General features: G+C 38.6%; 2 protein-coding genes across 6 annotated transcripts in view; one reads left to right on the plus strand and one right to left on the minus strand.

The window, feature by feature from the left end:
* Positions 1–8,478, minus strand: part of LOC311293321 (interleukin-31 receptor subunit alpha) — a 36,138-nt gene extending 27,660 nt beyond the window's left edge. Inside the window, exons 1-6 of the mRNA XM_084413495.1 lie at positions 7,997–8,478; positions 7,843–7,878; positions 7,501–7,557; positions 6,327–6,444; positions 5,972–6,135; positions 5,612–5,760 (exon numbers count right to left, since the gene is read on the minus strand). Coding sequence (XP_084269621.1) covers positions 5,612–5,760; positions 5,972–6,135; positions 6,327–6,444; positions 7,501–7,557; positions 7,843–7,878; positions 7,997–8,033 — 561 coding nt within the window. The 5' untranslated portion in view covers positions 8,034–8,478. The remainder of the gene's footprint in view (positions 1–5,611; positions 5,761–5,971; positions 6,136–6,326; positions 6,445–7,500; positions 7,558–7,842; positions 7,879–7,996) is intronic.
* Positions 8,479–17,181: 8,703 nt separating this feature from the next.
* mast4 (microtubule associated serine/threonine kinase family member 4) overlaps positions 17,182–24,740 on the plus strand; it is a 141,579-nt gene continuing 134,020 nt past the window's right edge. For all 5 annotated transcript variants that reach the window (XM_084414460.1, XM_084414463.1, XM_084414461.1 and 2 more), the window contains exon 1: positions 17,182–17,661. In XM_084414460.1, coding sequence (XP_084270586.1) covers positions 17,392–17,661 — 270 coding nt within the window. In that variant the 5' untranslated portion in view covers positions 17,182–17,391. The remainder of the gene's footprint in view (positions 17,662–24,740) is intronic.

The following is a 24,740-nucleotide window of genomic DNA, read 5'->3' on the forward strand; positions in this document are numbered from 1 at the left end:
TCTGTACGAACTGTCCATAATAAACTGTTTGCTCTGTTCATTCTGCGCCTGGGTTCTCTCTCTCTGAAGCGTGACATAACGAACCATCCTGAATCGGATCCAGCAGAATGAGCATTCGTGTGGATCCCCCCGCTACAGCTCAAGAGAGACTAGCACTCCAGCAGGTGTTGGCATCGCTACGCCAGCAGGGCCGTGAGGTAGGATGCTTCGCCCAGTTCTTCTGGACAATAGCTAGGGGATTGGATTACCATGATGCAGCTCTTAAAGAGGCTTTCAACCACTGTCTGGATGATCCCCTTCCGCAGTGGGAGATGGAGGGTTTAAGGATCCTGGACTTTTGGAAATTCACCTATTACCTGCGGCATCGCAAGGATTGGAGGATCCTGCCACCATTAGAGCCTGACTGTATTGACCACCTTACCCAACCTTCTTCGCCGAGTCAAGCTCTTGCTCTTTCGAATCCAAATGAAAGACGAAGGTTGAGAAGAAGGAGAGCAGCTCGGACTGCTGCATCAGTCTTTGTCTCCATCGAGTCAGTTCAAGATCTTCCTAAGCCAGTTTTGGTCACTCCAGAGCCTGCAGAGATCGTTCCAGTCACTCCAGAGCCTGCAGAGATCGTTCCAGTCACCCCAGAGCCTGCAGAGATCGTTCCAGTCACCCCAGTGCCTGCAGAGACCGTTCCAGTCAGTCCAGAGCGGTCTATTCCTGAGCAGCCTGCTTTCCCTGTAACGGTCATGGAGTTTGTTTCCGAGCAGACTGCGGTCATTGCCAAGCAGGTAACCCCTGAGCACAGTCCAGAGTCTTCTACAGTCCATGAGTTTGCTCAAGTTTCAGAGCAGCTCATTTTATCTGTTTTGGACAAGAATGACAACCTAGAGTCTGTCAAGCACAGACTGTCATGTCCTCAGAAGTCGAAGAAAAGGAGGTCCCATGTTGGCAAGTTTGGACGCCAGGAGGCGTCCATTGGGGAAGGGGTACTGTCGGCTCCAGCCCCTGAGCAAGTTCCAGTGTCGGCTCCAGCCCTTGAGCAAGTTCCAGTGTCAAATCCAGCCCCTGAGCAAGTTCCAGTGTCGGCTCCAGCCCTGGAGCCATGTTCAGTGTTTGCTCCTGAAGCCCCTGAGGGCACCCCAGGTTCAGTGTCTGTCAAGTCCACTCTAGTGACTCCTGAGTCTGTCAAGTCCCATATTCGACCTTTTACCAGGAATCTGGGTGTAATTTTTGACACTGCTTTTAAATTTGACAAACAAATTAGTTCAGTTGTTAAAACTAGCTTCTTTCACCTGAGACTTCTGGCTAAGGTCAAGCAATACATGCTACGCAAAGACTTTGAAAGAGTCATACATGCTTTTATTACGTCGCGATTAGACTACTGTAACTCTTTGTATGCCGGATTGGAGCAGTCATCACTTCGACGGCTACAGTTAGTGCAGAACGCAGCAGCTCGACTTTTAACCGGGACCAAAAAGCGTGACCACATTACACCGGTATTGGCCTCACTTCACTGGCTTCCTGTTTGTTTTAGAATTAATTTTAAAATTGCATTAATTGTTTTTAAAATCTTAAGTGGGTTGTCGCCTTCATATTTGACGGAGCTTCTACATGTCCACAAACCTGTCAAAGTACTGAGGTCTTCCGACCAGATGCTCCTCGATGTGCCCAGATCTAGGCTAAAAAAACAAAGGTGACCGAGCGTTTGCAGTGGCTGCTCCTAATATCTGGAATAGTCTACCAATTCATGTAAGAAAAGCTCAGACTATTGAAACATTCAAGTCCTTGCTTAAGACGCATTACTATGCTTTGGCTTTCAATTCTAGTTGAGCTTTGATATCTTGACCTGTTGGTTATTTTGTTTGTACTTTATGTGATTATTGTCTGTATAATAATTTGTTTTTTGTTTGCTCTTGTGAAGCACTTTGGTCAATTTATGATTGTTTTTAAATGTGCTATATAAATAAAAATTGAACTGAACTGAAGTCAAGTCCAGCCACCCCAGATTCAGTCAAGTCAGTTCGGGGCTGCGTTCCAGTCCAAAATTGTCATGCCCTTCACTTGCTAACTTCCCTCCGTCTCGTTCACTCGGATGTACGTCATTGCAAGTGCCCACTACTGGCGGAAACTGCAATGGTCTGAACTGGAACGTCCTAAGCCCTTGATCACTTGGAATCAGCTGTGGAGTTGATGTATTACTTACATTTTTTTCCCTTTAATAATTTGTTTAATGCAGCATCCAAATGTTTATAGGTGTGTTTGGGTTGTTTTAAATAAAAAAAAAATTATAATTAATATATCATAGAGTTGTCTGTGTGGTGGTGATTAGACGAGCTATGTAGTGACGTCACAATCGTACTGCATTGTGGGACATATAGGTGCCTGAAGTGTACATTTGAAGCAGACTCGCTCCCTCTGTCAAAATCGAGGGAACGAGGGTCTGTCCATATAAACTTCCCTCGTCCACTTCACGAAGTGGAACGCACTTCAAAATGGCGGCAGGGATTCCCCCAAGGGGAAGTGCTTAGGGAAGTTCGCAAGTGCGTGTCTAACAGTGGACTGGAACGCAGCACTAGTCAGCCTGGTGTCAGCTGAGACTGTTCCTGTAGTTTCCACTGAGTCAATCAAGACCACTGGAGTCATCCCAGAGTTCGTCAAGCCTGTTCCAGTACCTCCAGAGTCTGGTTGCAGTGACAAACTTTCTCTCCCACCTTCGAGTCAAGTCCTAGATAGTCTTCTGACTCCAAAGAAACAAAGAAGGAAAGCAACTAAGATCACTGCATCAGTTTATGAACAATTTGAGTCTGCTCTTGTCAGTCCGGAGCTTGCCACTTTGGGGGATGCTGCCTCAGAGCACGCCAGTGCAGCCCAGGAGGGCGCTCCTGAGCCAGAACCTGAGCACGCCAGTGCAGTCCAGGAGGGCGCTCCTGAGCCAGAACCTGAGCACGCCAGTGCAGTCCAGGAGGGCGCTCCTGAGCCAGAACCTGAGCACGCCAGTGCAGTCCAGGAGGACGCTCCTGAGCCAGAACCTGAGCACGCCAGTGCAGTCCAGGAGAACGCTCTCGAGTCTATCCCTGAGCATGCCAATGATATTCTGAGAGACACCTCAACAGCACTTGGGGACATCCTAGTATCCAGTCCTGTGTTTATCCCGTCAGCTACGGAGAACGATTCCGAGTCAGTGTCCAATACTGTCCAGGTCTCTCCCGAACACACTCCCCTGACACGCACCCTTCCTGCTAGTATTGTCATGGCCCCAGAGTTCATTCCTAATTCCTTCCCAAATCCAGGATTTATCCTTAGAACCGTTCCTGACCCCAAGGCTATTTTCAAGCCCCGGCCATTTCAGCAAGCTCATCTTCCCAGGAAGACCACCAAGTCTGTCCCTTCCACCCTGCCCTCTGTATTTCATGGTCATCTCAGTTTCCCTAAGCCAGCACCTCCCTGGTCAACCTTGAACTTTTTACCTGGTCCTATTCCCACCCGCCCAGTCCCATCCTCTGTGTTTCCTGGCCAGTATGGAGCTTCTAGGTTTTCATTCCATCCGCCATTCCCGGTGGTACCTCGTTTGACTCCATTGACTGGTTTGGACGCCAGGAGGCGTCCATTGGGGGAGGGGTACTGTCAGGATCCTGCTCTTACTGTCTTGTCTGTTTTGTCATTGTTTAATGTTTCCTTGTTGGTTTTGTGTTTGAGCACATGGCTCTGTCTTTGTTTGTGTTTGCCATGTGCTCCTCTTGTCCTGCCTCCTTGTTTTCTGTTACCACGCCTCCTTGTTTAGTTCTCGTCTTGCCCTCATTTCACTAATTGTGCTCACCTGATCCTCATGTGCTTTGGTCCCTTTCATTAATTGTGCTCACCTGATCCTTATGTGCTCTAGTCCCTTTATATTGTGCTTTTCCTCTTGTCTTTGCTGGTTCGTTTTGGTGTGTTGTCTGTGTTCCATGTGTGTATTAAGTTTCCACAGAAATTGACAGCTTCTGGAAATTGTTTGGAGTTATCTTCATTCCGGTTCCCGTTTGGCTTCCACGCAACATTATTCACACTACTCATCCTCTCCGTTGTTTTATGTCCTGGTCGCCCGCCTGCTAAACGTGGTGTTTTGAGTATCCTCATCTGTACGAACTGTCCATAATAAACTATTTGCTCTCTGTTCATTCTGTGCCTGGGTTCTCTCTCTCTGAAGCGTGATAGATAGATAGATAGATAGATAGATAGATAGATAGATAGATAGATAGATAGATAGATAGATAGATAGATAGATAGATAGATAGATAGATAGATAGATAGATAGATAGATAGATAGATAGATAGAGAGAGATCAGACTTCACTTTCATCCAGGTGTTGTAATCATTATAACTAACTGAATAGGGATTGCACATATGTGACCCTGGATCACAAAACAAGTCGCACGGGTATATTTGTGGCAATAGCCAACAATACATTGTATGGGTCAAAATTATCGATTTTTCTTTTATGCCAAAAACCATTAGGATATTACGTAAAGATCATGTTCCATGAAGATAGTTTGTACATTTCCTACCGTAAATATATAAAAAAAATATTTTTGTGAGTGAATGCAGCACAAATCGCACACACAAATGGACAACTTTAAAGGTGATTTTCTCAATGTTTAGATTTTTTTGCACCTTCAGATTCCAGATTTTCAAATAGTTGTATCTCGGCCAAATATTGTCCTATACTAACAAACCATACATCAATGGGAAGCTTATTTGCTCAGCTTATATATGATGTATAAATCTCAATTTCATAAAATTTACCCATGTGGTTTTGTCATCCAGGGTCACATATAAGATCCTCATATTGTGTAGTTTGTGCTTACGCATACTTTTGGGGTTTAAACCCACACAAAGGTTTGTAAACGAGGCCCCACATCTTTAACCACAAAGCCACACCACACCCTAGTGTACAGTGCTTTCTCAAATTTACACTGATCCACACTCTATTACTGTAAACTCCAGTGCTGTGAACAAACACACTCAAGATATTCATACTTGCGACGACAAAAAATTTCCCCATTTTGCACTCATCTGACATAAGGACGGGTAAATTATTTAATTTGTGCTAGCAAAAAAATAAAAAGTATTCATAATGAAAATTTATTTCAAGTAATTTACACAAATGAATGTCACAATGTGTGTTATTTGATTAGGAAATAATATGCCCTCATAAAGTTAATAAATGTGTCTGAAAATCAATTCCACGGGGTGAATATTGTCACAGGGCTTTGCACTATTAAGTTAACAATAGTGCACATTATGACGTGTCATATTATTTTCCATATTCAGATATGCAGGATAAAAAAGGTGACAATGATTGTTGCAATTAGACACTGAAACTGACACTGATATACTCTGAAACTGCAGGGTGCAAATATCAACCTGATCTCACGGGAACTATTTTGCGAGGTGTCGATTTCGTATGAATTGGTACAATGTGAATCGTACAAAAACTATTTTTTGAAAAAAAGTAAGCATGAAGGCCCACCGCTAATCCCATCCCTAATCACACCCGTCGTTGGGGCGTAAGCAGAATTAGCCACCAATTCACCAAAATGTAAAGTAGTTAAATTGCCATAAGATTGTGTTAGGTGTTACTGACCTCTTTCCATGTTGCAGTGTTGAACTCTCTATACTTTACAGAGAACTGTTTAATATAATTACTTTCATCTCGCCAGTCCACTTTAACAGACAAATGACCAGAGCTTCTTTTAAAAATTAGATTATGTTTAGAGGGAGGACCGCACCGTGCTGAAATGAAACAAAACATAAAACATTTTAATGCAGAATCACATACTAACCTGGGGATATTTCTGTCTGGTAACAGAATTGTCAAGCAACTTTATAAAATTTCTAGTAATTTCCAAGTAACTGCAGGCAATAAGTCAGTATATGAGATTAAGGTCAGAGTAATACATAATACATTGAAACTGATTCATAGTAATATTGTTGATTAACATACTTATCTGTGATGAATGTCCACTGAAATTTTTGTAGGTGCACCTGCTTTGATCTTCACTGGTTGCAATTACGTGAGCTGTTATTTTCCAATCTATTACTTTAAAGGCATTGAAAGTCAATTCAGTTGCATTCTTCTTATTTATGGGTTCACAAATGCAGTGTCTCCTACGCAGGAAACAAACAGTGTGGATTGTTTAATATAATTCTCATTTATCACGTGGAGAATTGTATATTCACTTTTACATTTGATATTAGGGAGTATTAACAATCAAACAACAGCAAGAAAGTATGAAGCTCAGCCTCAGACTGCAGTCCAAACAGAATAAAGTTGAAATCGTCATTTTACGTTTACTTACTGTTGTGCGTAGAGTGTGGATGGGGTTGATAAGTCTCCTCCATTTTTCCATTCACAGATGAACTTACGATTAATTGGATTAATCGTACGTTTTATGAAGCATGTAAAATCATAGACTCCTAATAAATGAGAAATATCCACTGATAATATATAGACTTTCTACAGATACTGAAAGAAAAACTTGAAACTCTTCAAAATGAAATGAAGAAGCGCTTGACTTTTGGAAAATATTGTTCATCCAACTTTTAGTTTCTATTCATTTTCAAGATTTGCAAAGATTTTGCACACATTTTTTTCTTTTACAAGTCCAGTCCATAAAACAGCACAAAATCAAGATAAACAAACAGTGCTATCTACATAATGTATTTGGCAGTTATACAGTTACTAGAAACTGTACTAGAGAACATGTGGTATGGGAGCTGTGAGATGTTAAATATCTCTCTTTCTCCTAAGTGCACACACACACACACACACACACACAAATATTAAAAAAATATTAAAAAACACTGTAACTCAGCAGAGGATAATTACATTGACAACAAATGTTGGTTTTGTAGTTACTGTAGAACTGTTTCCCACTCATCTCAGGAAAGTGCAATAAAAGCAAGGAATATTACCATTTCGTCCTAAAATGTAACTAACTTCATTGATTAAAGGAAAATATGTGTTTAAACTTCTTTTGGTAACAGGGCTGAATGTTGAGCTGAATGTTAAGCTAGTAAAGATAGTTACACTTTTTGTGTAAATTTATTGTTGTTGTTGCATACTTTAGGCCTATTAAATGCCCGAATATTTTGTTCCTTATTTTATTTTATCTAAAATAAACACCTCTCCAAGCTGATATGCAATGGAAAAGGGAAGAAGAATGGAAATTGGAAAAAGGCAAGCGTGTAAATAGACACTCTAAAGCAGAAAACAGTAATCCTTAAATGGTATAGGGGGAAATTATTAAACTATGCTTCATCCAAAGAATAGCTAAATATGTTTTATTGAAACATAAAGATGTTTGCCTTGCCATGTCTCCAACAATTTAGTGGGGATATAAAACCAAAAGACGTGTCATTGTAGGCTACACTTATTCCTAATACAATGTTACACTAAGAAGTATTCTAGTTTACTCCAATCTAATAAATAAAAAGACATAGCTTACATAATTTGTGCTGGTCATTTCTTACCTTCTGTGTTGTTACATTTATCTTTTAATAAGTTCAAGTTGCTGCAGTTACAGGAACCTTTAAAGTTTAAATGAAAAGCTGTGTTAAGCGATTGCCACAATGTTTACAGCATGAGTTGAAAATGTTTCAAAAAGCATATTGTGCTTAAATGGAAACACAAAATTTGTACAAAGATCTTATGAATACAGGTCACATATTGTTGATTACTGGCCTGTAATCCAATCTATATATAGTCCCAACGTCAAAAAGTTTCTCTGTTCCATTTAAAAAAAAAGAAACTTTTTTTTTACAGGGTTTAATGTGGTCTCAGACTCAGACCTAATACACACACACACAACTGACCTGTTGACGTTTCGGTTGTACAGAGAGATAAGAAACCTGAAAAATTAATAAACCTACTGAAATAACATCACTTCAGCAATGATATCAATGAAATGCTATAATGTGACATATTTCCGTGTAAATACTTGTTTGAAAACACAGCTAAAGCACATACCTAGAGTGAAGTAAAATGCAGCCGACCACTTGCGCATTGTCGGATCCTCTTGACTGTCTGCTCATGGTACTACTCACACGCAGCTTACCAGCTCACGGAAGAGTGACGGGTATTCCCATCACTCATGAAACTACAGCCCAACAGGTCCTCTTGAAATCTCATAGGCTGTCTCTGAAGTTAGAAGTGAACTGCCTACCTACAGCATATCTGGGCAACGTTTAGACGCGCGCAGCATTTTGGCCATGAGCCTATGGGCGGCAAACAATGCTGGCACATAGCAGGAACTCAGCTGATTCTTTTTTCTTTTTTTTTTCTTTTTTTTTGCGGTAAATGGGACGAGAAATAAAATTCGTGCTATAGATACGCACTTTCATGAGATCGTGTTGGGTTAAGCCGCTTATGTGCTCGTGGAAAAGTGTTCTTTTATTTATATCTCAGAACCAGAATCATTTTCATCACATTTTGTCACATTTAAGAGATTAACATGACACACCATCATGTCAGAACACAAGAAAATATTTTGAACAATGTCTGTTTATATAGGCCTATATAGCATAGAGTTCCACGAAAGAAAGACATATTAATGAATCATCTTCATTATCAAATTGCAATGAAACTGACTCATACACAGCTTGTGCAGAAAAGAAGTTTCACTTCTGCAAACTATGAATAGAACTCACATAGGCTATGGTTGAACTTTGCAGAGGCTCTTGACACTTTAAATCATTTAAGCCTATGGCTTGAGAACAAATTTTCTCACTAAACTGTGGGGTTGTCTACACTAAAATATGTTTTACAGCATTTTAATGATAAAATATTGCCTGGTATAACTTGAAAGAATTTTTTTTACAGATTACTCTTTTCTTTTTATAGGAAGACCTGGTGACCAAAGAAATCCTCGTCCTTGTGGGGACATTTGTTGGTCAGCCATGAGGAAAACAGCTAATACATCATACTAAACAGCTAATAAAAATAAAATAAAAAATAAAAATAGAACTAGAACTAGAACTAGAACTAGACCTAGAACTAGAACTAGAACTGCAGAAGGTTTTCTGTGATTGTTAGGTTTAGGGTTAGCTGATAGCATATTCAGTTTGTTCAGTATAAAAACCATTATAATGTCCCCATAAAATTAAAACCCAATATGCTTGATATGTAGTGAAAAAGAGATAACCAACTATTCAAATGATCCATGATTACAGATCTAGGTCAAACATTAACTTTTTTTCCCCATGTAAATCTTTTATAGTTCCCAAGTAGTTTATAGTTCCCACCATTAAATAACCAATAAGTAGCAACTATATGTAACAGTTAATTGGGACATATTCTTATATATATATATAATGTAAGGTAGGCTATTTAGCCTATATCATATCATATATATAATACATCTTTATGACTTTGAAATATTATACTTTTTTTATCTCATGGAAAAATTCAGTAGTTGTTTAATATGGTCACTGTGAACATGCAGCATAACAAGTTCAAAATGTGTTGTGGGAACTTGTTATTTGGGGAACAAGCACTTTTCTTAGATTACTCTAAGGCCCTTTCAACTTTTGAGAAATGAGTGAACGGTTTCACATGACAGATCTCAGAAAACCAAAGACGAACTGTGAAGTAAGTTTACTTCTTTGCTTCTGTAGAGCTTTCAAGGAAACATATTTGCAGTTTGATGTACAGTATATACTAAAAAAATCTGAACGTTGACTAAATGATATGCCACTTACTTTTCTATATCTGACAGGGAGTCTATGATACTAATAAACTGCATAAGCGAAGTTAATCTAATTCAAGTTTATAAATATCAGAAGACCTTTTTCTTTTTTTTTTACACAAACAAGTCCAGTCCATAAAACAGCACAAAATCAAGATGAACAAAAGTGCTATCTACATAATGTATTTGGCAGTTATACAGTTACTAGAAACTGTACTGAGAACATGTGGTATGGGAGCTGTGAGATGTTAAATATCTCTCTTTCTCCTAAGTGCACACACACACACACACACACACAAATACATGAATACAGGAAGACACATGTTCACACTTCAGAGACTTCAACGTTGGGAGGCCCAATGTAGGAAACACACTGCAGTGTAACACTTAAAGCTTGTGACTCCTTAACAGCATAAACACATTTCTGTGTTCATCAACACAGAAAAGACATCCAGGCAAAAGTTCCACAGTTTTATGTAAGATTCACTGTGTATAGTTGGAGTCATCTAACAACCTGCAATGTTGTTTATGTAGAAGTCACACAGCTTTCAAGATAGTTTTTACCCAGCTTGTTGCTAACAGCACATGGAACATGTGACAGCGCGAACAACGGCAACCACACGATGATCAAGGAGTTTGATAAAATGTGTAGACACCAAGAACATCCTCTCATTTTGTTTACTTATAGCACACCTCATTCTGAGAAATGGATGTGAGCAAGACTGAAATATTAAATTTCCTTTGCATTTTCCAAATTTGTTCCTACATCTTGGTACTGTACAACATCAAAATGTCAGTCAGCCATTTGTGTTAGTCTGCTTGACAAAAACATATAATGCAGTCAAAGGGACATTTACAGGAAATTGGTCATATATTGAGAGTGGTGTACAGCACAGTTTTAAAATCCCCCACCTGTATGTTTATCTATAGTTTTACTACTCATCGCTTTGATCACCTGACGAATGGAAGACGATGGTCTTGATCCCTGCCTTAGATAAGAGTGTGTGGGCTGTTTTTCTCTTTGTGATGTGTGTTTGGCTGATTTCATAAGATCTTCTTTTTTTTTAGGGTAAAGGTTGAGGCTGAATCAACATTTTTTCAGAATGTTACAATGATAGTGAGATGATAATGAAAGTTAGAAAAATTCAGAAAGTATTCAGACACTTTGGGTTTTTTTTCTCACATTTTGTAGTTACAGCTTAATGCTAAAATGCATTAAATTATTTCCCCCCAGTTTTACTCTAATATGCATTTTCAGCTTTTTTTAACCTTATATTGCTACAGGTGGACTCCAGTCAAAGAGAATTGGAATGTGTATGAGCTAATAACAATACTTATGCCAATGTGATATTTTTCTTTTCAGAAATTTGCAGTTATCACAAATTTGTTTTTACATTGTCATTATGGGGTATGAAGGGTAGACTGACGAATTTTTTTAAAAAGCATTTTAGCATAAGGCTGCAACAACAAAATGTGCAAATGAAAGGGTCTGAATGCATTCTGAATCCACTGTAAGAAGATAAATCTGTCTCATAAATTAAATCAATTATTCTTTAATAAACCCTAAACCACCAACCCTAACCCCAATACAAACAAACAAACAAAACCATTTTAATTGCACTGTGTACATGTAATGCTTTTCCCTTAATCTTTATTTAAAAAAATGGCCTTTAGATCATATTTGGAATAGCACAAGCCATTCTAGTCATACAATCAAACTATTGTAGATGAGCGCCATCTGTTGTGAAGTAAGTGTACTAACTAACTAGCTATTGTACTTTTGTCAAAAAATGTCACTGTGCAGTTGCATCTTTAAAATGTAATGTGCATATATATATATATATATTGCTTATATGCCAAAATTATTATAACTATTTGTGAATTCAAATCAAGTATTTAAATATGAGTGTTTATGTTTCTTGACGTGTTTGACAGCTACAGAATGAATCTATAAGTCTTTCTGTGATTTATAAGTTTTGGTTAGTTATGTCAGGTGTGGCACAGTGATAAATATTAGACCAAACACTTGCTGATTAAGAGATCACAGAGCACCTCTCATTGATTTTTAAAGCTTATAAAGAGACTTGGTTCTCTTAATACTGTGGGGATCTTAAATCAAAGAAGATTATAAGAAATGGTAGAGAAAACTGAGGTTTGCCTACATTTTACCTTGTGGTTTATGTTATAATCACACAAATGATAATCTGAGAGCACAAGACTCCATTTATAAAGCACAGAGTAACCACAATATTGTGTATGATCTGAGCATATACTGAAGATAAACAGGTACTAATATGCCCATGGAGCCCAGGCTTATCCTGTTGGGGGGACATTTCATTGATAAGCCAAAGGTTTATCTGAGGTTTGTAAGATTAGCTCTTCTAGCAGCCATAAACTGTACATTGAGGTAGGAGGATTCTGAGCCTCCTTTCACCTCTATGTGGACTAAGGAAGTATTATCTTATCATATCATAAAAATAATATTTCGGTTGAAAAAAAATCAGGATTTGTTTGTTAAACACTGGGGGAACTTCCTCTGTTATCTGGGTATAACAACAGGACAGAATACATAAACCTCATCCGATTATATCTATTCCCTCTTGTTTAATTTTGTTTGATGTGTTAAATCATGCTAGCAACATGTTAAAACATGCTAGAAATGTGCTAATCATACCAGAAACATGCTATCAAAATATGTTAGCAATGTGCTAGAACATGTTAATTGACTTCTTTGAGTAAAATCTTCAAAGTACAAGCTCAAAGTTATTTCAAACTTTCAGACAAAAAGGCTTTGTCAAACCAACATCAAAGTTTGTCATCAAACTTTACTCATATAGTTTATTTATACTTGAAGCACTGTGGGATGGAGGATTGGGATGTGCTATAGGGTTGTGTGGGCAATATCTGCTCTAAATTTGTATGTTGTACTGATATATTTGTACTTATTACAGTTTTTCTCAAACACTTTTCTCAAAACACTGAACAAGTTTCTTTTTCACATCAGATTTGAATTAAAGTAAACTGTGTTGGCACGTGTGCAAGAGAGTTAGTAGCCTACACTTGTCTACAATTTGCACAATAACTGAATGCACATAACTTGCTAAACAAAAAAAAGATGTGTTGATTATCAGTAAAGTTGCCACACTCTTTACAAATTCTAAATATTCTTTTTGTAGGCTACTACAGTATTGACTTTTCCCAGGAAAGTGTTACCTATTGAAATCTGTATCTAAAAAGCTCAATGTTATACACAGTAGCATTCAGCTATACAAAACTGACATTATTCTATAATATAGTAAATACTCAGTGTTAAAAAAGGTAAAAAAATATGTATAGATATATATTTGTTAAAACAAACAGGTTGACCAAGAAATAAAAATGACATATGATGTCATATTACTCATGTAAACATACTGAGTGTAACGCAGCTGAGAAAAGCAGGCGAAGACGAGGATCTAAACGCAGGGTGATTTAATAAAGTAACACAAAACAGAGAACACAGACCTCGAAGAACAAAGGAACAAAACCTTGGGAATCACAGAGAGAGGCAACCATTACATGTACAACAACTGACAAAGTAACAAGTGAAACACAAGGGCTATAAATACACAGGGACAAACAAGCTAAGCTAGATAACAAGGGGGCGTGGCTAATTAGAAATACCTGGGAAGACTAACAAACAAGAAAAACTACAAAGGACTACAAAACATGGCACAGAACAGTAAATAACAAAAGTCCACACAAGACAAGGGGAACACAAGACAGGAATCATGACATAGCCCCCCCTTTAAGGAGCGGATTCCAGACGCTCCTCAGGAAAACAGTCCAGGAGGGTGGTGGAGTGGAGGCGGGCCTGGGGGCGGGATGGAGACTGTGGCAGAACGGGAGGCCAGGGTGGAGCAGGCGGTGTGGCCTCCATGGTCCTATCAAGGTCCATGATCAAAATTTCCTTGGGGGCGGCTATGTCGGTGTCTGTTCCTGAGCCGGTGTCTGTTCCTGCCCATATTGACACCGGCTCAGGAACCGGCTCAGGGACAGAAACAGACACCGGCTCAGGGACAGGCGTGGCGGTGGCCATCTCTGCTGAGGGCTCAGGTGACGTGGCGGCGGCCATCTTTGCTGAGGGCTCAGGTGACGTGGCGTCGGCCATCTTGTCCAGAGACACTGGGTGTTTCTCAACGTCAAGGATACTTCCTTGGCAGGACTGGTCCTTCCAAGTCACTTCCTTCAGAGGCTAGGCGAGGCTCCTCTTTAGCATTCGGAAAACACGTAAATGGAACAGGCTAGCAAGTGCACGTCAGTGCGTCATTACGTCAGTGAAAATGAAAAACAGAGCGTTGCTATGGACGCAGTTCTGTTCACTCAGGCAATATAATCGTTTTTAAATCAATAAACTCCTTTTTAATCATATTGATTATTTGACTGTCAAGTGTGTTTAAACAGTGTGGGTCAATTTGACCCATAACATAATGGATGTAATTATTTTTTTAAACAAATGTTTGGTAACGTAAATATATTTACATTTGAAAGCATATTGACCGTTAATGCTCCGACGACTCCGTTAACGTCCAACATTTTGAATTTTTTGAACAAGATAGCAAAGCTGCGCGCATAGGATTGTGGGTGATTTGAGAGCGCGAAGAGCACGAAGGCTACACATATGCATCCTTTCCTGTATATGGGATATTTTTCGAACGAAGGACTCAGTCCTTGGTGGAAATTCCGAGGATCCTCGACATTGGAACAGTCCTTTGACGGATGTCGATGACGTAGCATCCTCGAAATTCTGGCTTCCGAGGATCCTTCCTTGACATTGAGAAACGCCTACTGGCTTGGCGGCGGCCATCTTGTCCGGAGACACTGGCTCGGCGGCGGCCCTCCTGTCCGGAGACACTGGCTCGGCGGCGGCCATCCTGTCTGGAGACACTGGTTCGGCGGACGTGACGTGAACAGTCTCTGGATCGGCGGACGTGACGTGAGCAGTCTCTGGATCGGCGGACGTGACGTGAGCAGTCTCTGGATCGGCAGACGTGACGTGAACAGTCTCTGGATCGGCAGACGTGACGTGAGCAGTCTCTGGATCGGCAGACGTGGCGTGAACAGTCTCTGGATCGGCAGACGTGACGTGAGCAGTCTCTGGATCGGCAGACGTGGCGTGAACAGTCTCTGGCTCGGTGGTCTCGGCGGAACGAGATTCTGGCATGGTGGCCTGGGGAGTTGAGAGCGCTGAGACCAGTGAAAATCTCGGGATATCAGCTGCTCGGGCAGATGTCAGTGGCAGATCAACCAGCTTGGACACCAGTCCTCTCCACCCTCGGATGGGACCAGTGGACGCAATTGTGCTGGCTGATGGTGCGGTCTGCGGTGGGCCACGCTCTATGGCCGATGGAGCTTCGGCTGTATAACCAAAAAAAAGTTTTAAGGATGAATCCTCCTCCATTTTGCCCACGGTGAAGGGAGATCCACACAGCCGCAGAGCCAGATCTATATATTGGGCCAGGGTCCAGCCAGTATAATCCTCCATCATCATTTGGGCGATATTCTCATCCAGCCCGCTCCAAAAAAGGTCCATAAGCTGGGATTCATCTAATGGTGCTAGATGACAGCAAGTCAAAAACTTCTCCACATACCTTTTGATAGACTGACCGTCCTGAAAAATGGAGCAAAGCACTTTCACAGGATCCTGATTACCTCCTGCTAGATCCATATTTTGGTCAGTTGTTCTGTAACGCAGCTGAGAAAAGCAGGCGAAGACGAGGATCTAAACACAGGGTGATTTAATAAAGCAACACAAAACAGAGAACACAGAACTCGAAGAACAAAGGAACAAAACCTTGGGAATCACAGAGAGAGGCAACCACTACACGTACAACAACTGACAAAGTAACAAGAACAACTACAAAGGACTACAAAACATGGCACAGAACAGTAAATAACTAAAGTCCACACAAGACAAGGGGAACACAAGATAGGAATCATGACACTGAGAATGGTCTCGTATTATTTGCATATTACATTGTCATATATTTTTTCTTCTTACACGTTTAACCATTTACAAAAATAAAGTTGCTTTATTCATGCACAATTATTTTTTTTTTGTGATCAACAATGTTCATTAATAGCCCCCCCCCCCCCCCCAAATGTTTATTTAATCAAATAATAATTTGCAAATATGAATATTTACTTTGTTTGTTTTATCAAAATATTTAATAACATTATGCAAATTGAGATGTTACAATGCAAAAATACATTTTAAATGAATTTTGAAAGAGCCAAACCAATGCAAAGATGATATAAAACACATAAAAAGAGTGTTTAATAAATTATTCTTTCTTTCTTTCTTTCTTTCTTTCTTTCTTTCTTTCTTTCTTTCTTTCTTTCTTTCTTTCTTTCTTTCTTTCTTTCTTTCATTGTTGTTTATCCTGTTTCATATGGAAATATGCCACATTAGACTGATATCTTTCTTTAAAATAAATGCTACTTGGTTTAATAATTCAATTCAATTCACATTTATTTGTATAGCACTTTTCACAATACACACTGTTTCAAAGCAGCTTTACAGAAAATGCATGAGTCCACATTGCAATTTAGAGTGATCTGTTATCAGAGGTAACTGTCTAAGTTATGTATTTCAGAAATGTACATAGCCTACTGTACAAAATCACAGTTAGCTAAAAATGTACTAATTTAAACAATGTAATAATTTAATGAATAAACTATGAGCTCATTGAAGTAATGCACACTTGTTTGTTAAAAAATGATTATGACATTTAGAAAAAAATATATATATTTAATATTATGTTAAGCAATTCAAATTCATGCATATGGTGCACAATAAAGCCAAATCACAGCTACATCTTTAAAATCAAGTAAATAATTAGTTTCTATCGTTATTAATAGATGGCATCAAAACTACATTTTAGTTTTTAGCAAACCATGAAAGGTGAGAGATTAACTTTACCAGTGTTCTCTCAAGCTGTTCCTATAGCCTATGCTAGGCTGCGACATCACACTTTTAAATAAAAAACAAACAAACAAAAAAACACACTTAATATCATATTTTACAGTTCTCAGCTTTCTGCAATGTTTCAAGTCAAACACGCCTCTTCCAACGTGATTACTCGGCACCTTTTGTGTTATCGTTTTATTTTATTTATTTACTTATTTACTTGTAGGCTAAATACGACGTCGCTTGGTCAATCATGTGCTCGGAACTCTAACTTAAATCTCAAATGGCATGTGTGGTATAAAAATGGCCAGTGCCCCTTTATTTTAATAAAACGATACTGTCCCGTTTATATTCCTGCTGTAATTGGCAGCCCTACACCTTTCCGTGTTCTTTGGACAAACCTTTTTCTGAGAGCTCAAGGGTCAGTTACTAGTAGTGCGCCATTGATTTAAAAGGACTTGGTCAGCTTTTCTCATTGGCTGATGGGCGGGGTTTGCTCAGCCAATGAGCGCAGACTTCAGTTAAAGACACTGCAGCGATGAGTTGAGCAGAGGACGCGCTCCAGTGCTGCAATACAAACTTCACTTTCAATGGCTGGTTAACACTCATGTTTGTTCAAATTACAGCAGCACAGTGAGGGAAGTTCTCTCGGGCGCTTAGCTGGAGCTCAGATAAGTTGTCCTTCAGCATGTCATTAGTTTAAGACAATTACCGAGATGTTTTAGGGCAATGGAGAGTGAGCACTCAGAAACATTTGGAGGCGACGGTGGAGACAATTCATCAGGCTCCGACACGCTGTCAGAAGGCGAGGCGCGAGCCGAGACGTATGAACCCGAATTACAATTTGAGGAATTTCAATGTCACTCCTCAGATTTTGTAGGTCTTGACGAAAAAGTGAAGGGAAAGGATTTCGCTGAATGCTGCGACGAGATAAAAGCAAGAAATGGGGATGAACAAGATGAAGGAGAAAATGAAGGGGACAGTGACGAGGACGAAATGGTAAAGTACATTGATTATAATAGCACTACTAAACACTCGTGAGACATTCAGTCTGTGTATGTTTAATCACCGATGTAAGCGCGCGACTGCAGGTGTGTTTGTTTGAGTGAAAACGCTCCGCAGTGCTGCTGTTTACACAGTGGAAAAAATATTTCCCATATTGTTACTGTTCTGTGTTTAAGTTAGTTTTGGAGTCTGTTTGGGAGAGACTACAGGTGTATATATTTTTCCTCTTTCGTGAGAACATGCATACTGAATTGCGCATGTGAGACTGTTAAGTGACATACTGAGAATGGTCTCGTATTATTATTTGCAAATTATAGATTTTTTCTTCTTCTTCTACATGTTACCATTTAAAGTTGCTTTATTCATGATTGGCTGACAAAAACGTTTTTAATATGCACAAATTTGCAAAGTTACATTACTATAAAATACAGACCACACAACAATGTGACAACTTTTTTTGTTTGTTTTTGTGATCAACAATTCAGAGTTTCAGGCCCCCAAAGAATTGTTTATTTAATCAAATAATAATTTACAAATATAAATATTTTCTAGTTTGTTTTATCAAAATATTTAATAACATTATGCAAATTGAGATGTTACAATGCAAAAATACATTTTAAATGAATTTTGAAAGAGCCAAACCAATGCAAAGATGATATAAAAAACATAAAAAGGGTGTTTAATAAATTATTTCTTTCTTTCTTTCTTTCTTGGTTATCCTGTTTAATATGCCACATTATGGTTGTGAATTTCATTAAGTTGTAAGTCTAGAAGCATATTACTATTGTCTCAATGCTTGCAGACTCTTTGAGGGAGTTTCAATCATTCAGCTGAAATTTGTAGGTGCTTGTTTACACAAACTTTCTCGCATGCGGTTTTATCTTGTTTCAGTTTCATTCAGCTGTATATGTCCTGTTTGGTTGATAAAAAACAGAAGGTCCTTTTGCTTGTTTCATACAGGAGGTTCTTAAAATTAAAGAGGGATAGTATAACTTGAAAAGTAGGTTAGTCATTGTCAAACTTTTTCTGACTGGTTTATCCAGCATGATGTCAGACTTTTTCACTGTGACGTCTTATTGCCTTGCCTGAGGATTAGATGGCTTTGTTACACCAGTCAGATACCTGAGATTCTTGTTACTCTCAAGAGCCATGTCATCTAATGTTTGCTTGCAGTCAGGTCAAGTGAGTGGGAACAAGTGGTTGGAGAGAAAGATCTACCCTTTTCCCACAGTGTTAAGGGCCTTTTACACTGAGTGCGATTAAGCCACGTAAATGTACTATGCCGTGCAGAAGACAGACTTCTGAGAGACAGAGTGACTTACATTCCCCCACAACTTATTTGTTTACGTAAAGGAATTCCAACTACTGCATATTTATAGCCTTTAACCTCATATGACCCTTCATATGAACAATAATTAAAGGGTTTAATCTACATACTGTGATGTTTTAGCAGCAGAATTAAGGACATGTAAGTATCTGGATTATTGACCATATAATGTTGTTGTAAAGGAGGAAAAAACTAATATTTTCATTAAAAATAAACTGTCATTATCGTCTGATCAATTATCAATTACGTACTTTTTGCTGTAGATTTGAAGTATCTTAGAGTAACATTTAAAAATGCATTCTGTACTATGTGTATACCATCACAATATTTACTCTTTAAGGGTAAAAAGAATGTTGCATGCTCCAGTCACATGTTTTACCATGCATATAGTCTTGCTTCATATGTCTAAAGGGTGAATGTTGCTAATTTTCAACGTTCTGGTTTCCCGTAAAAAACTGCATTTCATCCTAAAAGTTCATGCACAATCAGCAGATGTCTAAAAACCAAATGTATGGTTGAATCTATGCATCTCATTTCATGTAAAACACCCCAAAAAGGTTTGGGTCTTCAATTTGAATTTTTATTGTTACTGATTTGACAGTATGTATCTGGGTTCACAGAATAAATACATTTTATAAATTTATATTGAATGATAACACCACTTTTAGTATGAGAAATCATTTCTTTACTGTTCTTCAAAGAACATCACTCACTGAACAAAATTACCTACTTCTCAAATTTGACAGTTCATTGTAATTTTTACTATCGTGAACCATATTGTATAGTTGTGGTGGTGGTCTGTCTCAGCCATGTGAGCATAGCAAAGCTGTCTTGCGCACTTACAGTAGTTCGACCCAAACCTGAACACTTTCACTCATCAGCCCCATTTCAGGTCTTTTAAATAGCCTCTTTCCCTTTTCACCCTTCCCTCATGAATACTGCCCCAGAAAAGTAAAGGCTGTGAATGCAAAGACAGCAACACTGCGACACTGTCCTGAACGTTTCTTTGAAGCTCAAATGTGTGGCTGATAGCTTTCTGGGACTGTGGTTGTGGTGTAGTGGCCAGGGAATAGGCTAACTGGTTTTAGCCACACTGTAAAAAAAAAAAAAAAAAAAGAAATCTCAACTCATTATATGGTATATTGGTTTATTTTTCTTTTTATTGGAGGTTTAATTCCTCTCTGTACCTTTTATTATTAATATTAAATTAAGTTTAATTTACAATATTTTTATTTTTATTTTTTTATTTATTTTTTAACAGTGCAAGTTAGATTTTAACAATGTTAAAAACTTTCTCCTTTCCAGTCTTAAAGGTGCAGTAAGTGACTTCTGAGAAATGCTGTTGAGATTTGAAATAAACTCAAACAAACCCTTCATTCAACTCCCCTCCCATGCAATTCAAGAGTGGATGTCTCTTTATCACAGCTGAAGCGAAGCAAAATAATGCTTCATGAAAAATAAAGCAAAGATGATGACGAACAAGGAAAAACAAAAAATGAACATAGTATACAAGAGTATATATATCTATGGTTCTGTGAAAATCGCAAAACCAATGTTCCTCGCTTATGGAGCAGAATTGTCTGGTTACTTATGTAACCTCCATTCCCTGACGGAGGGTAGTGCGACGTTATGTCAGAACTGAACTGACAAATTGGGATCTCGTCTGAGAGCCCAAAAACCTTTGTGTAACAAAACGAGCCAATGGACAATATTGTGATTTAAAATTTGATTATTTTTAAGCTCTTTATCTTCTGTATTATTCAACAAAGACAAGCAATACATCATTGTATTGCAGGGGTGGGAATCTTTAGGCACCTCATGATCCGATTCCAAAACGATTCTTGATCTTTCTTTTTTTATTAATTTATTTTATTAATAAAACTTAAAATATGTTTTTATTTAATTACATATGTAATTATAAGTACTTTTTAAAATAATATAGCTAATATAGCTTCAAAACATAAAAGCTAGTAAATAATAAAGAGGATTTTTCTCTTTCTCAGCTTTACTGTTGTTGTATTATTACTGGTAACATCATAGACAGCGGGAGATCTGATGAGCTGCATTCACACTAATGCACAGATCTCTTTTGAACGTTAGATGTTTTGTCCTGTCTGTTTAATCCCTTAAAACATAACTGACTGTGTTTACATTAATTTCACGTCATAAAACCATTTTGAGATGAAAGTACATTTAACTATGGACACAGCCGCATGAGTGAGTGCTCTTCACAAAACGAGCGCGAGTATTTGAAATTGAAAGTAGCCTTCTGCAGAATCGTTGAATACTGGTCTTATAACTGATCAATATAAATATACTTCTATGAGGAATAAAGTAATACAAACTTTACGAAAAGCCAAAGCCAGGTTTTATTTAATGAACATTATTGAGGGGTCAAAAGGGTATGGGAGAAAAATCTGGCCAACTATTAATAGATTAGCTGGAAAACAAAAGAACATGGATAAAAGTTTTGAACTTTAAAATTAACAATATATTAGTAAATGATTCTTTAACTATAGCTACTAATTTTAATACACATTTGATCAATTCAGTTGATGAATTAACCCAGCTTTTTACCATAAAATACATTACTTACAGACCTATTCATTTTTATCAACCTATTTTTCAAATCGATTAAATAACTCAATTAAAAGTAGCTAATATTATTGATGCATTAAAAAGCTCTTAAGCAAAGGGCTTGGTGTTATGGGCTTGATACAATTTTTTTTTTTTTTAAATCAAATAAAGATTCTTTAGTACGCCCAATAACACACACGGTAAATTTGTCCTTTAGGCAAGCAGTTGTTCCATCTGCTTGGAAGGTGGCTACAGTTATCCCAATTTATAAATCTGGAGATAAATCAAATTTGAAAAATTACAGGCCAATTAGCATCCTTCCGATTATATCTAAGGTAGCAGAAAAATGGGTAGCTAAGCTTTTGACTAATCATCTAAATTATGGTTTTACTTCTTTACATCCAATGCAATTTGGTTTTCACAGCAGTTATTCATCAGAATCAGCAAATTGTTTGTTTGTTGAGAAAGTCAAATGCTTATTAGATTAGAGTGCGTGTTGGTGCTGTCTTTTTAGATTTTTTATTTATTTGTTCTGCACAGATATCACATGGATACAGTACAAGGAGGGGAACGAAACCCAGTTGGGTTTATACAGAGTTCCACTCCACTTGCATGAATAAACAAAAAAAGGCATTCGAGAAGGCATTCGACATTCGACCAAAAAAAAAAGGGCTTGCCCCACCTCCGTTAAATTAATTTATAAAACAGAGGACAGATTGCGGTATTGGTACCAGTTCTATCATTAGAGGGGATTGTGAAGTGGAGGCGATAGGCGGAAATCTTTTGGCCAGAAAGTATTATCTGTAATAGGGAGCAAATATTGGAATAATTTACCGCAGTCAATAAGTGCTTATCACACTTTTAAAGATCGTCTGAAGAAGTGGCTTATGACGAATCAGTAAAAAAAAATAGTAATGTGTTTGTGGTATTTGTCTCTTTGTTGTGGTTTTTGTGTTTGTTTGTTTGTGTCTGTGTCTGTGTGTGTGTGTGTGCTTGTACAACTATTTTTGTGAGGACCAGTTTGAGTTTTAGACCATTGGAGTGAGGACAAAGAGAGTAAAGTGAGGACATTTGACATCTGAGACCCCTTTAAAGGCCTGTTTGAGGGTCAAGACTTGGGGATAAGGTTATCCCTTATACTTTTAGGGATAAGGTTATAATTAGGTTAAGGGTAGGTTTAGGGTATAAGGGTTTGGGTTAGGCTCTTAGTTGTGATGGGTAAGGTTAGGGTAAGCGTCTAGAGATTGCATTGTGTCAATGAATGTCCTCATAAAGATAGATGTACAAGAGTGTGTGTGTGTGTGTGTATCTGAGTATTAGTTATTGTGTGTACAACTATTCAGTATTTCCAACCACATAATGTTTATCTTAGGTTTCAGACATTTAAATACACATAAGTACTAGCACAACAATACATTTATAGTTTGTATATTACACACTGGTGTCAGTGGAAGCAGCAATAACAATCCATTGAAATATAATTTGCTGACGTGTTTTATTTTGAACGAGTTCAGGCAGTTCAGCACCGACTGAGCGCATTCGTCCATGAGGCTTGCTGTTTACCGAATCTAACTCTATATCGGTAAAAGAGATCCTCTGTTGATGTTAACCCACTGCCGTAAACCACTGCCTTTCTTGGGTACAGTGAAGTACGGGCTGTAAAACCCTGCCTTCATATTGGCTGGACAGACCGGCTCTGTCGTGTCCTTTGCCTGTAGGACTGCGATCTCCGCACACAGGACAGGAGGATCCTTGGCCGCCACTGAGATGAACCGGATGCCTCGAACCTGGTGGCACGCCGGGCAAACTATTTGATAGTTTGAAGGTCCAAATGAGCCAGCGAGATGGGCTTGGAAGTGGTAGCCAGGCTTCCAGATGCCGAACAAGCGGGGTCAGAGGGACCACAGATGTACTGACAGTGTGGCAGTGAGGTGGAGCGCAGGGGCCCAACCCGGAAGGCACAGTGTCCCAGAGTGGGGACCAAGTTTGCGGTGCAACACTTACCTGACTCCACGGTGGGCAGGGGGGAAGGTGAGAAGGCATCGCGTCCTCGAAGCGCACAGCACTGCCCACTGGCGATAGAGGAGGAGGATGAGTGGCAAGGCACAGCATCGCACACTGCCATCACCACCCTCTTGAGACTCAGAGCTAGAAGAAACTGCTCTTTTACAGAAATTTGTCTCAACAAATGATTCTCAACCCGACCCTCCTCTGGGGGAAGGAGTTGGTGCGTTCATCTCCCAAAGAGCTGGCTCCTCCATCTCTGGGACAGACTGTGCCGCTTTTCTGTGGCTGGATCCACTCTCCGACCTTTTGTTTGTTGATTCTCCTCAGCTCTTTTTTCCCCCTCAGACATGTCTGTCTGAACTTTTTCTGTCTTGTCACTTGAAATGCAACTATTACGTAAAGCAAATGTTACATAAAAAATACCGTTTATTGGGGTCAAATTTGCTTAATTGTTCTGAAAATAATGTCACAATGCAAAAAAGTGTCAGAAGTAGACTTTTTATTTATTTATTCATTCTTTTCACCTCTTTGAGACATTCTCTCATTTTAGCTTGCTCTTTCCTCAAATAGCAAACCACTGTATTTAGCATTCACTATAGTGAATGTGTGAATGAGCAGTTTTAATTGTGCATGAGAAAGCATTATGCTGATGCTTACATCATTACTTTAGCAATATTTTGATTATAATATCTGAATAAATCGATCTGATTTCATATCTTGCAAAATAGTCATAAAGTTTAGTCTGTACAATTTTGTATACAGTGTAAACAAAGTCTCAGAAACACTTGCAGTTCCGCACTAATGCAATCCTCAAAATGATATTACATTTGCAAGCCTAACATACAGTATTTTTTTTATATTTTTCTTGATTATTGTTGTAATCTGTTTCAAAATGTCATACCTTTTCATCTTTTCTAGTCATATTTTGACCAGTGACCTCATGACTCATATGACGAAATATGAGTGCTGGTCTGTGTGTGTGTGTTTATCTTTTTTTTTTAATCAGTCTGAATTATCTGTTGAAGAGCTGTCGATAGGATTCAACAAGTGAAAGTCCATTTCCGAGGTTATAAATAACCATCCATTTATTTTAACAGGGTTTCTCGGACCTGTAAAGAGGATGTAGAGTGTTGGTGAATGGCTTACTTGCTAAGAGGATTTG

Source organism: Rutilus rutilus (assembly GCF_951802725.1).
Source record: "Rutilus rutilus genome assembly, chromosome: 7".
Classification (NCBI taxonomy): Eukaryota; Metazoa; Chordata; class Actinopteri; order Cypriniformes; family Leuciscidae; genus Rutilus; species Rutilus rutilus.